Source organism: Mastomys coucha, unplaced genomic scaffold (genome assembly GCF_008632895.1).
Source record: "Mastomys coucha isolate ucsf_1 unplaced genomic scaffold, UCSF_Mcou_1 pScaffold8, whole genome shotgun sequence".
In the NCBI taxonomy this organism is placed as follows: Eukaryota; Metazoa; Chordata; class Mammalia; order Rodentia; family Muridae; genus Mastomys; species Mastomys coucha.
The window spans coordinates 64,567,906-64,582,824 of NW_022196914.1; the positions used below are offsets into that span (position 1 = coordinate 64,567,906).

General features: G+C 33.9%; 2 protein-coding genes across 3 annotated transcripts in view; one reads left to right on the forward strand and one right to left on the reverse strand.

Annotated features, from left to right (window-relative positions):
* The window catches only part of Trim23 (tripartite motif containing 23), a 32,426-nt gene extending 25,023 nt beyond the window's left edge, over positions 1 to 7,403 (forward strand). Inside the window, exons 8-11 of the mRNA XM_031360772.1 lie at positions 2,118 to 2,247; positions 2,725 to 2,835; positions 3,678 to 3,802; positions 4,767 to 7,403. Of these exons, the coding sequence (XP_031216632.1) occupies positions 2,118 to 2,247; positions 2,725 to 2,835; positions 3,678 to 3,802; positions 4,767 to 4,946 (546 nt within the window). The 3' untranslated portion in view covers positions 4,947 to 7,403. The remainder of the gene's footprint in view (positions 1 to 2,117; positions 2,248 to 2,724; positions 2,836 to 3,677; positions 3,803 to 4,766) is intronic.
* Ppwd1 (peptidylprolyl isomerase domain and WD repeat containing 1) overlaps positions 7,191 to 14,919 on the reverse strand; it is a 25,159-nt gene continuing 17,430 nt past the window's right edge. For both annotated transcript variants that reach the window (XM_031360770.1, XM_031360771.1), the window contains 4 exons: positions 13,141 to 13,322; positions 11,436 to 11,517; positions 10,536 to 10,718; positions 7,191 to 9,086 (listed from right to left, as the gene is read on the reverse strand). In XM_031360770.1, coding sequence (XP_031216630.1) covers positions 8,943 to 9,086; positions 10,536 to 10,718; positions 11,436 to 11,517; positions 13,141 to 13,322 — 591 coding nt within the window. In that variant the 3' untranslated portion in view covers positions 7,191 to 8,942. The remainder of the gene's footprint in view (positions 9,087 to 10,535; positions 10,719 to 11,435; positions 11,518 to 13,140; positions 13,323 to 14,919) is intronic.

A 14,919-nucleotide genomic window follows, 5' to 3' on the forward strand; every position in this document is an offset into this window, starting at 1 on the left:
TCCTGGCTTTTAAAATATTTATTGTAAAATTGTAATGTATTTTTAAAATTTTTCTGTTGGTATCATCACATAATTTTTTATTTCATTTGTTGATATTGAGTTGATGTTGAAAGTTTGTCTCCAGGCATAAACCCCATGGTCATGGTATATAACCATCTTAATTGGTTGTAGAATTCAGTTTACTAGAATTTTATTTTCTAGCTTATATATTGTTATATTTAGTAAGGCAAAGAACAAAGATGGGCCCTAAGAATGCCTCAACTTATCTCTCTCTGTTTACAATACTAGGGATCATAGTTGGCCTTGTCCATTGTAAGAAAGCTCTTCCACTAGTCCCAGCCTCAGTTCTCTTCTTGGTTTTGTCTTTGGCTTAAGTCCTATGGCTTTTCAGCTAATATCTAAGGTTCTCATTGGGTTTTTGTCTCTACATTATTTTGCTTCTGAGATGTAGTATAGACTACATTTCAGAACCCATTTATAGAAGGTGATGCTTATGGAACATTATAGCTTAAGTAGAATGTAAAGGAACATCTCATACTTTAATAAAAAATATTAACATTTAAAGAGAAAGTAAGATTCTAAAAGGGGGATTAAAAGCCAGGAAAATGTATTATCATAAAAGTGAAGAAAATAGTATTAAAAAGGAAGCAAAATAGTAATTTCAAACAACATATAGCACGTATGTGCTAAGAAGGATTGTACAGGCCAGGCAGTGGTGGCGCACGCCTTTAATCCCAGGACTTGGGAGGCAGAGTCAGATGGATTTCTGAGTTTAAGGCCAGCCTGGTCTACAGAGTGAGTTCCAGGACAACCAGGTCTATAAAGAGAAACCCTATTTTGAAAAAACAAACAAACAAAAAAAATTTAAAAAATTAAAAAAAAAAATTATACAGATTTTTACATAAATTTAAAACAATCTGGTAAGTGTTTACTTTTTATCCTCATTTTATTATTCAGAGGATATTCAGGCCTTATAGCTAGGAATGTATATACATATTTCATTTTATAATTCTTTGTAAACATCTAAACAGACTGTTTAAATTGCTCAGAAATTATAACTAAACTATCAATAGTTTGGTCAGCATGAATTAAAATGAAAGAAGCTTGCCATAATATATACCGTGTGAAAAAATAATAGTGGTATTATCTCTATGAAATATTGTTTTTAAAAAGCGTATTTGGAAGGTTGGGATATACTGTTTGTGAGTCTTTTGTTATAGGTTAAGGCCTTGAGTTTGGTTCCTATTAGTAGAGAAATAAAAACAACAAAAAGTACATAAAAAGCATATTTCTTTTATTCTTCTTATCCAATATGGAATGTATCTGGAAAAACATACATCAGCATTGTACTATTAACACATTTAACAGCAGCATTTATTTTTAATTGATTTATCCCTTTTTTGAGGTTTCAATTTGTGTGATATTTATATGTCCATGTAGATACATATACATGTGTGTGCATGCACCTGGAGGTCAGTGTCAAGTGCCTTACAATTTTTTTGAGGCAAGGTGTGTCACTCAACATGGATCTCTAGGAATCCACTTGTCTTGGCTTCCTGGTTCCCCTCAGTCCTGGACTTACAACCATGTATTACCACATACAGCTTTTGTACATGCTGGGGATCTGAGCTCAGGTTTTCATGCTTATATAGCAGGTACATTACTAACATAGCAATTTCTTATAGGCAACTGCTCACCCCAATGTAAGTGCATTAGTGCAGTATAAAAAATGTTATTAAGATTCAGTTGTGGATTTGGATAAAGTGGGTATATGTATTTCAATTTATATAAGACAATTATAAATTTTTTTAAGAACAATTTTGTTCATGGGGAGAATTTATTTTCATAAGACTGTTCAGTTTAGAGCTCACTGAGTACATTGAACTGAAGAAGGAATATGAGGCATGAAAATAATAAAGGTACTTTATAACTAAAAAGGAAATTCTAGCATGGTGGCCTATGACCATAATCTTAGTACCTAAAGTCGTGAGTTTGAGGCAAGTATGGGCTGTGTGGCAAATTTGAGACCAGCCTGGGTTTACACATGGGTTGAAAAAAAAAAAAAGCAAAAGCATAAATATTGTTATATTCTAATTTCAAGTTTTTCAAAACCATAGGACAACAGAGTTCATATTGGACCCAAAATGGAAATCCGAGTAGTCACATTAGGATTAGATGGTGCTGGAAAAACTACCATTTTGTTCAAGTTAAAACAAGATGAATTTATGCAGCCTATTCCAACAATTGGTAAGTTTGAATATTGATAGGCAACTAGCTTCGAGCTAGCTGGGTTCTCTGATCAAGATACTGCTATTCAGGCGACTCTTTTCTGGCACTAAGACGTCATTGTTTCAGAGGGGGAAAATGAGATCTTGGTTGTGGGGGTTGAAAGGTGCATGGTGACATAGCAAAAAGGACTGAATGTTGATGAGACAATCAGAAGGAATGGAAGCTTAGAGAATCTGACAGTGTTAGGAATGAGGAGGGGGCAGTGGTACAGAGCTGGCAGGTTTATGAATGGACGGTGAAACAGTAGACGGCTAGCAGCTGTGAAAGGCAGACATCCCAAAAGACTAGCAGTAGAGTTTGTTTGGCTTCAGTAGTTACTGCTGTAAGCAGACAATTGCTAACTCAAAATTATGAATAGATATTTTCTTATGATTACTGTATCATTCATTGTTAAACATAAATACAATATAAAATAATATTTTGACAAAATAACAGGTTTTAATGTGGAAACTGTGGAATACAAAAATCTAAAATTCACCATTTGGGATGTGGGTGGAAAACACAAATTAAGACCATTGTGGAAACATTATTACCTCAACACACAAGGTAAGAGTCAAGAATGACATTCTTTATTAAACTTAAAAATATTCTTAAGATGATTATGTAAGTACTCTTAATTAGCAAAACTGTTATTTAAATGAATAATGGTGGAATTTGAGAGGAAGATATGATATTAATGTATTTTAATTGAATTGAAAAAATAACAGATAGACTGGGATATGTACCTTTAGTTTACTCATGATAAGCATTATAGAACAGAAAATATATTTATCTTCTCTTGGCTGTTATTAATGTTGAAGTCTGTTATCAATATTCCTATGGGTATGATTGCTGACAGTAAGGTAACATGAAGTTGAATTTGTGGAGTACCTGTGGACTCTGATGTCAACATTTAGACTGCTTGCCCAATAGCACTATACCCTGATTTATAATCAGCAGATTTGTTGTTGTTTTTAACTTTTTAGGTTAGCATACACTGTAATGAGTTTCATTTTGGCATTTTTCATATGTATGCATCATTACACTTCTCCTTCCTCCTAGTGTTTTGCCTCTCATTTCTAAATAGTTCCCACTTCTGTTTTTATAAAGAACAGCCTTAAGGGAGATCTTAAACACATTTTCAGGGTTGGAGGGAGAGGTTTTTTTTTTTTTTTTTTTTGATAGATTCAGTTTTATAAAACTTGTCAGAGTAGGAGAAAGTAATAAACCTGTGATGCTATGTAAACTCTTCATTAATTATTGTTTTAAGACCTGATGTTAAGTAGGTAGCCTTTAAGTGAAGATAGACAGGGTAAATAAAAGTTAGCAAGAATAATGAAAGCAATTAATACTTGGTTAATTTACTTAAATTTAATAAATAACTTGAAAATTTCTGTGTACTTTTGTAGCTGTTGTATTTGTTGTTGACAGTAGTCATAGAGACAGAATTAGTGAAGCACACAGTGAACTTGCAAAGTTGTTAACGGAAAAAGAACTCCGAGATGCCTTACTCCTGATTTTTGCTAACAAACAGGTAATGAATTTTATATCAGAACATTTATTACTTTAGTAGTTTTGTATATTCCATGTCATAAGTCATTTGAGAAGATTTCAAAGAATCAATTTGATAGATATTTGCAAAATTTCTGCTATGAAAAATGTTACCTTGGACATACTAGAGAATATACACATACACAAATCAAGTAAATGCATTCTTGTGTGTGTACCGTGTACTTGTTATATTCTAAAATAGATAAATTAGGATATAACTTCCATAATACTAACAGAGTGATGAGACATAAGGAGAGAACTATTCTAAATTAGGTTGTATCTTAAAGGATGTAAAAATGGATTTAGGTAGATCAAGAGTTTAGGCTGGCCTGGCATGTATAGCAATCTCAAAGCCAGCTTGAGCTATGTAACAAGAACTCATCTCAAAAATAGGAAAGGCTGTAGTTGTAGTTTAGTTGTAGTGCTCCCATGTAACATGCATAGCCTTGGTTTTGATCCCTTGAATAGTTTACAGTGGGGGATTGGGTCATATGATTGGAGTCTAAATTATGATAGGACTGAAGTTATAGATGTCTTTGGGTTTATATATGAAGGAATAATATTAATAGGAAGAGAAAGAGTAGCATGGCTATTCTTAGGGAGCATCAAACTAAATATGTTCAAGTAAAGGATGAAGAAAACCTAGATTAATAGATCTGATCATGTCGTAAAGGCCTTCTAGGAATAGAATGAAAAAGTTAATACTTTATTTTATAACTTTTTTTTTCAATTTTTATTAATCTACATTCCAAATATTGTCTCCCTTCCTGGTGCCCCCTCCCCTTTGCTTCTGAGAGGGTGCTCCCCCACACCTTATCATAACTATGATTGATTTCATTATTTGCTCCATAATATATACAATGTTATCAGTAGTTTTCTATATAATTAGTAAGAATTAGAAAAATGATCCCTTGATTGATAAAAATCATGCTTTGTGCATCTTTTAGGATGTTGCTGGGGCACTTTCAGTAGAAGAAATCACTGAACTTCTCAGTCTCCATAAACTGTGCTGTGGAAGGAGCTGGTATATTCAGGGCTGTGACGCTCGAAGTGGTATGGGGCTCTACGAAGGGTTGGACTGGCTGTCCCGGCAACTTGTGGCTGCTGGAGTGTTGGATGTTGCTTGATTTTAATGCAGCAGTTGTTTCAAGCTTATGGTTAATAGTTACTTTGCATGTAATACATTCTAAGAAATTCTACACCTCAAATATGATAATTTAGTATGTGTGTATATGAATCCTGGACTGGAAAATGTACCATTGCTTTTAAAAATTATTCTGTGGCAAACTTAAATGACCCTGTTACATTGGTTAAATAGAGATTTCTTAGAAGGTACATTTGGTATTGGAAACTTTCGGTGTATATATATATATATATATATATATATATATGACTTGTATATTGAGAGAGAAGTGGTCACAGAGTGAGTAGAAGGTCCTTTATTTTAGTGAAAAACAGCCAGTGGAGTGCCTAACAGAACTTAGGGAAGTATGGCTTCTTTACCCCACCTTTTTATTCATTTTTGGCAGTTGTGTACTAGAATCGAAGCTATATTGGGGTAATAGGATTGCTTTACTTTCACATTTAGCATAACATCATTAGTTCTGGGGACCATAAAAACTTAGAAAATCGGGTGTTTTTTTTTTTCCTTACAGTTTTATTATAACTCTCTCCCAAAGCATTCTGCGTACTACACAGTGAGAATGAAATGTTATCTAAGTGGACCTGATCATTAGAACAGAACTAAATTAAGAACAATAAAACTGTGAAAGTTGTTTGATCTTCACTCATAAGAACCATTTCCAGGATTGGGTCTAGGTTTATTTCCTAGGTCAAAGCCCTATATTGGTCCTTTAATTGTTCAACACATTTACTTAGGCTAAGTAATGTGCATACATTGTTGGTAAAGTGTCATAAGTCACATGAGAAACCAGTCACCTTTACACAAACACACAGAGACCTAAATAGAAAACTACCTATACCTTAAGAAAGGTTTTTCATACAGGGGGAATGCTAATTTCTGTAACGTGGTTTCCCGAGTTAACTGCATTTACTTGACAATAAAAAGGATCAAGGCTCTTTAGGATAAGGTCTCAGTTAAAAAAAGAACATGTCTAAAGTAAAAGAAACTTTATAAAAGTTTACATTTATTATGGCAGTGTTGTGAATAAAAGTTAAATTTTGTGTTCTTACAGTTTCTTACTTGTAAAAGATACTCTTATTATGGAAGCATGATTTCTTATATTTAAATAGGTAGATTTCTTGTTATTAATGCTCTTACTTTAGGATGGAGTTGAGAGCAAATCTTAGTGCAATTGTTACAAGGACAGTGATATCTGACAATAGGACGTGATTTTTAGGTGGCAATGTTCTGTTTCAGTTTTTTTCAAATATACTTTTTTTTTTTTTTTAACTTAGGAAACAGCACTATAAAAAGTCCATCAAATATTATGGGCAGTATGTAAATAAAATTATAATACTTTGCCCCTTTTCAAGAAAGTATCCAGTCATGCTGTTACAAGTAATTTGTATGCATATGTAATACTTTGTAATTAAATTATTTAAAATTTGACTGATTTTAGTAACTGTGAAAAATAAAGATGTTGCATTTATTTCTGAGACTTTGAATTGTTTTCTGTAGTAGGTAACTGAAAATATGTTGACACTAAGATGTGAACTTTTCTTGTAAATTATGAATTTTATTATTTCTCTAATTTTGTTAAACTTTGTAGTTCATATTCTTAAAATATAACTAATTTTAAAATTTTGCTTAAATTTGACTGTGATGTAGATATACTGTAGTGTTTATGTGTTACTTTTTCTTGGGTAGGCTCCTATTACTGTGCATACTTAAATCTTTTGAGTAGTCATTTGTTAACATTGTACTAGTTTCTTCAGAGAAATGTCAAACTTGAAGAATCAACAGATGTTTTAAGTATAATATATTAATTAGGGTTTGCCTTATATCTCTGAATTTCTATATTACATTTAATTATTACTGTATGAAATATGTAAAACAGGTATATCAAGTGTATATAGCTCTGGTCTGTAATTCAGAAATGATTTATAGCCACCAGAAGGCATTATTTGCACTTATATATATGATCAGTATAGAAAGCAATAAAATGTTTAAGTTATAAGGAGTTCTGTTATTCTAAAAATTGCTTAATAAGTCGTATCATGCTAGTTAACAACTTAAGTCATTATTAAAATTGGGCATAGCTCAGTAGTAGAAACACTTGTCTAGCTAGCAAGGTTAAAGTCCTGGGTTTGATCCCAGCACTGGAGAAGTGAAAAATTTCATTATTTGTGCTATGCCTAAAAGAAACTGAAACACATAAGAATGGAGAATGACTTATTTATCGTGTTTGAGAGAAGGTTTATTTGATAATGCAAAGGTTTAGAAATAAGTTATTCTATATCTAGTTAACATATACATAAAAGGTTAAAAAAATACTGTTTGAAGGGAAAGCTGAATTGTTGGCATAAACAAGAGTGAAAATTCTTTAGCTTTTCAAAGGTTAATATACAAGGCTAATTTAAATTTAACCTTGTTTCACAGGAGAATAAAGAACATTTAAAATGACCATTTACATGGTCCATTACATGTTATTGTAATTATAGTGGTTTTATGGCCTGGAGATATGGCTCAGTTGTAGAGAGAATGCTTAATAAAACCCTAGATTCCATTTCCATCCCCACCAAGAAAGGGGGGTTGGTGAGCTTGAAAAACTTGTCTAAATACTAAAAAATATTTAATACCTACATACCATTAGAAAAGTTCTCATTTTACAAAATGGTAACAGTGAAGACTGATGTACTCCTGTATACAGAATCCAGAAGAAAACAGACTAAGTATGAGATTGTGTTGGTAGAATACTTGGTAATATGCACAAAGCTCTGGGTTCAAGCTTCATCAGTACTGCATAAACTGGGCATGATGGCATGTGGCCATGATCCTACCACTTGGGATCACTAGCTACATAGAGACTTTGAGGCCAGACTGGGATACATGAGTTCCTATTTCAAATAAAATGATCTGAAAACAAATTTCATTAGTGCATATGATTCTTCATTGAAAGTGAAATAATGTTTGAGGAGTGAGGCATTATTACCACTTGATGGCAGTATTACCAAAATTTTACATTATGGCTTTAGGACTAGATAAAGCAAGATTAGGTAGATAAGTGTAACGTGTAGTTAAGAAATAAGGGAAATGTAACAGAGCTATTAATGGAGTAAGTTCAAATTATTTTTAAAAGGAGAGCACACTCCACTTGTAAGGCACACTTAGACAGAGTTTTCAATCTTGCAGGGCTTCGTTTCTACACAAAGTAAAATGATGCTATTGGTCAGTGGTGGGAACAGGGCTCATGAAGCAGCTCTGCTGAGATGTTCTCCTCTACATTTCTGAAGGAGGCTGCCTGGAAGCCAGTATCAGTTGTTAGCAGTCAGTTATGGCAAAGGGAGGTGAAGAAGAATATCAGTAGACTTTAAAAGATAAACTCATTTACTGTTAAATTTGTTATCTGGCATTATGTAATCTAGGCTGACCTGCCTCTAGCTCTTACACACAGGCACGAGCCACTGCAGTCAGTTTATAGCTACCCTTTCTCTATTAATCATATCTGTCAGATATTTAATATTACATTTAAGATTTAATTAAGCTGTAACTTGATAGAAAATTAGTTACATTAGGAAAAGCAGATAACTAGTCATTTGACACTTCCATTTGAAAGGATATTTTATAATATTAAGGAATAATATATCTTTTGATCTTTCTTTTTTTTAAGGACTACTAAACCTAAAAAGGGCATATTTTTGAAAAAGAACCCATTATTTAATACCAAATTTGAGTCATAATAACAGGATTGACCTGTAAAAGAAGGTTATTTGCCTGAATTTAGTGTATTCCAATTTGTCACCCCTCAGAATCACAAATATTCCAAGAAAAAAATCAAAGGCAGTTTTTTAAAAATGGCCTTTAAGTAAAAAATACAAAAATACAGTACTATATCTTTTAAAACATGATTTACATATTCAGCAAGTTTTAAACTTCCAAATGTGAAACAGTCTTGTATTATTATAAATCCCCTTTACTTGTGAATGTAACAAAACACAGTTTACTTGACAGTGATATTTATGATGCTGACATCCTCATAAGGCTTATCGGTTTTGGGATTGACTTTAACATTGGAAATCCTCTGCACAACCTCCATTCCTTTAGTCACTCGTCCAAACACGGTGTGCTTATTATCAAGCCAAGGCTATATTGGAGAAAAAAAATTGAAACTTTTGGTAAACCCTAATTTATGAAATCACATCCACTGAGTGAACAAATGAGAATTTAAATTTCACTTAATTTTAGTACACATTTATAATAAAGTGCAATACTTTGACAATGAATACTCAGATTTAAAAATTGTTCTCAGTTTATATAGAAAAGATAAAAAGCCTTGCGTTATTCTGTGGTATCCCTGGGGGATTAGTCTGCCCACCATAACAGAAAGATGCTAAGGTCCCTTGTATAAAAAGGCATAGTGCTTATAACACCTAGCATAAGTGCCACCCTATTGTTAAATAGTACTGTTTAGGAATTACTAAGAAGGAAAAAAAAATTGGTGGAGTTTTCCTTTTTAAATTTCAATCTGGTTGCTCAAATCACTAGATGAGGATAGGATACAAAAATTGTAATTATTTTTTATATTATTTAGGCCAAAGGGAGTTGGAAGATATTTACCCAGTGGTTAAGTTACTTTAAATGGTTTGAAAATAAGTCTCCAGATGTTTTCCAAAGGAATGTCACATGAAAAAGCGAGGTAATCTGGAATGGGTTAAGAAGACTGTACTTTGGCATAATTCAGAACGTGCATGGTGGTTTTACTACTTAACTTGATTTTGATCCAGTTAAGTATTTCTTCCTCATTACTGAGAACTGGGAGCACCAACACTGAAAGCTGAAAGTACTGTGAATGTTACATTAGACTATGAGCTTGGCAGATACTTACAAATCCTTTCCATTTATACTTTGGTTTACACTGCATGCTTTTCTGCGTTTGGAGAACTGTACAAAAAAGGAGCTATGTGACCTTCCACTGAGTTTCATCAGCTCTACACTGCGGCTGCTAGGCTGGGATAATAGAGCTCAGCAGCAAAGCTTCTGCCTAGAATGCCATTGATTATGACTTACACTCTCAGACACAAAAAAAGTGAAGATTTCGTTTTAAAATTGGGAAATTACAATCTTAATTTCTCTAATCAAGGATGAAGCTAGGCATGGTACCATATATCTATAACCCCAGCATTTGACAGGCTGATGCTTAGATAGAACTGCAGGTTAAAGGCCAGCCTGGGCTTGCTTATATATGATTTTGTCTTAAAGAAATAAAGATAAAAAGCACTAAATATTCAAAGAATGAGGAAATTGGCCACAACAGGTGAAATAATTTTTTCAGTTTGCAAAAAGTTAGTAGTAGCAGAGTGGAGACAAAACTCAAGTACCCTGAACATAAAACATTGTATTTCCTACTAGACAGAAATAGTGTTTTCTAAATTCAGTTGTTACATAGTTTAAATTTTCATCTCTGAATTCTTTTCAACTTCCATTTGGACAGATACAATAGTATGAGAATAGAATAATGCAGATAACCAGTGAAACTCACATTCTCAGATGATTAACCATTAACCTTCAGTTACAGATAATGTATTATACTTACCGTTGGTACTACTGTTATGAAAAACTGGGATCCGTTTGTATTTGATCCAGCATTGGCCATGCTGAGTGTGTACGGTCTGTCATGTCGTAATGTCGAGTGGAATTCATCCTCAAACTCTCCTCCCCATATGCTTTCTCCCCCCATACCAGTACCTGTTGGATCTCCCGTCTGAATCATGAAGCCCTGGTATCAGAAAGTATAAAAACAATACCTTATTTTTTATATGTAATCTGGGTATATATGAGTGCAGTTTTTATTTCTCTATCAAGAGAGCTTTGTAGTCAGTGAAATCTTCCAAATCCTTAAATTATTTCATGAGTACATTAACCCTATAGTAAGTTTGGATGTTAGATTTCCATTGCTGAATCACTACTTATTCAACAACTGAAACAAAAATCTTACAATGCATTATCTTTCCTAACAGTCCACAGAAAGTTACAGGATTTATAGTCTCTTGTGTCTTATACAATTGCTCTCAAGCTCATCCCTTCCCGTTCCTCAAATACTCTGGTTTTTCTAGTGGACCATTTTTCTAACTTCATCAGAGGCTTAGTATCTAATTTTTTCCTTTTGCCATTTCTGACCTACCAGTAACCAATCACTGTGGAATGCTGTGTAAAACTCTGGGACCAAGCTCACTCTTCCTCAGATTTTCAGAGGTTGTATGTCATTATTGCTCTTCTATTTTCCAGATCTCTGCCTTATTTAGCTACTAGCTTAAGTATATATCTCTTGACACATTCTTTACATACATGACTATACACTCATTTTGGCTTCCACCATCTACTTCTGTCTTATCTTTTAATAAAGTGGTGTGTGTTAAAGAAGATTTCAGGAGACTTAAGCTCTTGTTATACAATAACATACTTTCATTTAAATCACATGAGATGTATAATTTACCTTTATTATACGGTGGAATGTATGTCCATTATAATAACCATTTCTGCTATGAACACAGAAGTTTTCCACAGTCTTGGGACACCTATAACATATTAAAAATATGAAATTATTGAGTTTTATTATTTTTTTTGAAGTTCTATTTTCTAATGTTCTTAGGACCTTCTAAACACATTAGGACAGTCTTTCATAATCAGATCTCAGGACAAATGACACTGGGAAGCACAGGTAGTGTATTTTCACATCCTATCTTTACATGACTGCTTATTTTGATGATAATGGTATTTCAAGGTCATTTAGCAGTTTAAAAACCCAAAGACAGTTGGGCAGTGGTGGTGCATGCTTTTAATCCCAGTACTTGGGAGGCAGGAGCAGGCGAATTTCTGGGTTCAAGGCCAGCATTGTCTACAGAGTGAGTTCCAGGACAGCCAGGGCTACACAGAGAAACCCTGTCTAGAAAAACTGAAAAAACAAAACAAAACAAAAAACAAAAAAACAAAAACAAAAAACAAACACCCTCCCCCCCAAAAAAACCCAAAGACAGCACCTTAATATACACACATGCAGCCAGGCATGGTGGTACATACCTTTAATTCCAGCACAAAGGAGGCAGAGGTAGGCAGAACTCTGAGTTGGAGGCCAGCCTATTCTATAAAGTAAGTTCCAGGATAGTTAGGACTACACAGAGATACACTGTTTCATCTCAAAAACAAAAATGAACATACATGGTAATTTTTATTTCTGGGAAAAATAATTTTCTTTTATAAACAATGTTATAGTTCAGTGATTCCTGCACTTATTCATAAAAATGGCATCTCTAAATTGAATCAACTTTAAATGACAATCATTCACTAAGAATATGAAATTTAGTCTATTACTAATCTCTTGAAATTATTTCATGAGCTTTTCATTATTACACAATACCTCTCAGATCTGAGGATAAAAGAGTAATCAAGAGAATCTTTCCTCAAGTACTCATACAACAGGTCCAAAACTGCATATGTATCAAGCAGTTGAAAAGGGACTGTTCAGGAATCTACAACTGCTTAGTTCTTTACTATTACCAAATTATTATATTCAAAATAAGCACTTTTGTTTGAGAACATTATAAAAGACATCATCTCTCTTAGATCCAGGAAAGCCAGAGATAATCCTGTTATATTTGGTATTAATGTATTTTACAAATATGTTAACTATACAGAAGACTTTTCAACTGTAGAAATAATTTAAAGTCCTTATGTTGTTCATTGGAATTCATTTTTAAAATTGTAGGTATCTAATAAATGCCAAAAAAGAAAAATTATTATCCTTACTTGAAGAACTTGCTTTGTGAGTAAAGTTTTCTAAAAAAATCCCCACAAAACCTAGCTGGATATTCAGTTACTGTTCCCAATACACACTTATGCATCTTTACAGTTCACTTCCAGAGTCTGCTGTTTTGTGTGGTGTTGGTGACTGAACAGGGCCTTGTGCATAGAACTGTCTTATCACTGGCAACACTTTCAGAGCCAGCATATTTTGTCGTCAAAATAGGCCTGAATTAAAACTGATCTCTTTCTCTAGAAGAACTTAGGTATCAGAATGTTAAGGATTAAATGTTTTATCTAAACAAATAATTCAAAATTCCTGAAAGCAACAAATTTAAGTTACACTCCAAATATACACATTGACATTGGTATTTGTGTAAGGCAACAAAAGTTCTACGTACTCAACAGGAAAAAGTTTGATGTGAATGTCCCCCATGCTTGTGTGGACAATGGCACTATCTGAAACTCGCTTCGGCCCTTCAGCTTGAGTAGCTGCCATGACTTCTTCTTTTGAAGGTTTCTCATTAAAAACATCTCTGTCAGAATCTGCACTCTTTGTATCTTCTGGTTCTCGTTTGGTAAACTGAAGAAAGAAAATGTGAGCAGCTGAACTAAACAACTTACCAAGTAAAAACTTACAAATAAAATTTTCCTCTTTAAGGAAAGTAAGAATTCACAACAGACCTTGATTAACCTCAGAAAGGAGGAAAATAAAAAGGAACTGTGGGCTAGAGAGGGACATAGTGGGATACAGGTGATATGAAAGGGGGAAGGGGAAAGTGGGGAAGGGAGCTTTAACTGTGGAAGAGAGAGAAAATCAATACCAAAGGAGAGGGAGAAACATTTTTATTCACCTAAAAATACATATATAACACATATAAGTGTATGTGTATACATGTATAATTTAAATGAAGTTATACAATTTGGGCTGGCAGTGCTACCCACAAGAACCATAGACTTACAAAAAAATCTCAGTACCCGATACAAGTTGTTGGTGATTGGAGCCCAAGAAACCACCCAAACAATATAGGTTATTGCCATGGCCTATGGTTGCCCCTCAGGCTGAAGTTAAGGCACTCTGGACACAGGACTGAGGATCTGAGCTAGGTCTGACCTGAAAGCCTCCACCCTAAGGATGGAAGGAAGAAAGCAACCAGCAGTCAGTCCTACCCTGCTTTGATACTTAGGACCTACAACAATGATCAGCATGCATGATATCCCTAATGGTTTAAGAGTGGCATGCATATTCTGGAGGATCCAACAGCTGTCTAACTGCACTTAGGGCCCACACAAGAGGAGGGAAATCATGTCCAGTACTAGAATCCCAACTTCCTGGGGTAGGTGGTCATGGATCTTACAGGAGAACCTTAAACCATCAATTTACAAAAACAGCATAATTTCTAACTGTATTCTAAATACCTATCCTTATATCTACAGATAAGTATAGCTGTCATTCCAAAAACAAAAAACAAAAAACCCTTTCTCTTTGCAAAAGATGGAAATTATAAAAAATCACTACCACAACAAAAAATGCAGAGAGCAACTGATCATATAGTGTCCAGCTCCAGTGGATACATCTGCAATATAACTCTTATACCTAAGGCTGAGAGAACATGGAAGGGGGGAAGGGGCAGTTAAGATTGTAGGAAACAGAGGCCAGGAAATCTGCTGTAAGATTATAATTTCTAGAAATGATAGGGCAGCATCACCCATAATATCTTAACAATATGGCTACCTAAATAAGATCTGAATAAGTACAGTACCAATAGACATGCTAACATGGAATAGGGAGGTCTCTTAGGTCCTCAACCTTAAAGAAAGGCAGGCAACTGAGGAATGTTGAAAGAAAGAGAAGTCGTTTTCCACAGAGATGAATCCTCTAAACCAATTAGCTTTGAAATCATATAGATGCAAGTAAGAGTAAAAGGACCAAATAACTGTATTTATACATTTATGCATTTACATATATAAGAAATATATATGTGTAATATTATATGCCTGTGTGTAACAACAAGGAGACCATACATTTGAGAATGAGAAAGGAAGTAAGTAATGGGGAAGGTCGGAACGAGGAAATACAAAGGGTAATTATATTTTAATTGAAAGAAAAAACAAATACCCACAGGAGGAGTTGCGGAGATTAACTATGGAGCAGAGACTGAAGGAAGGGTAAGCCAGCC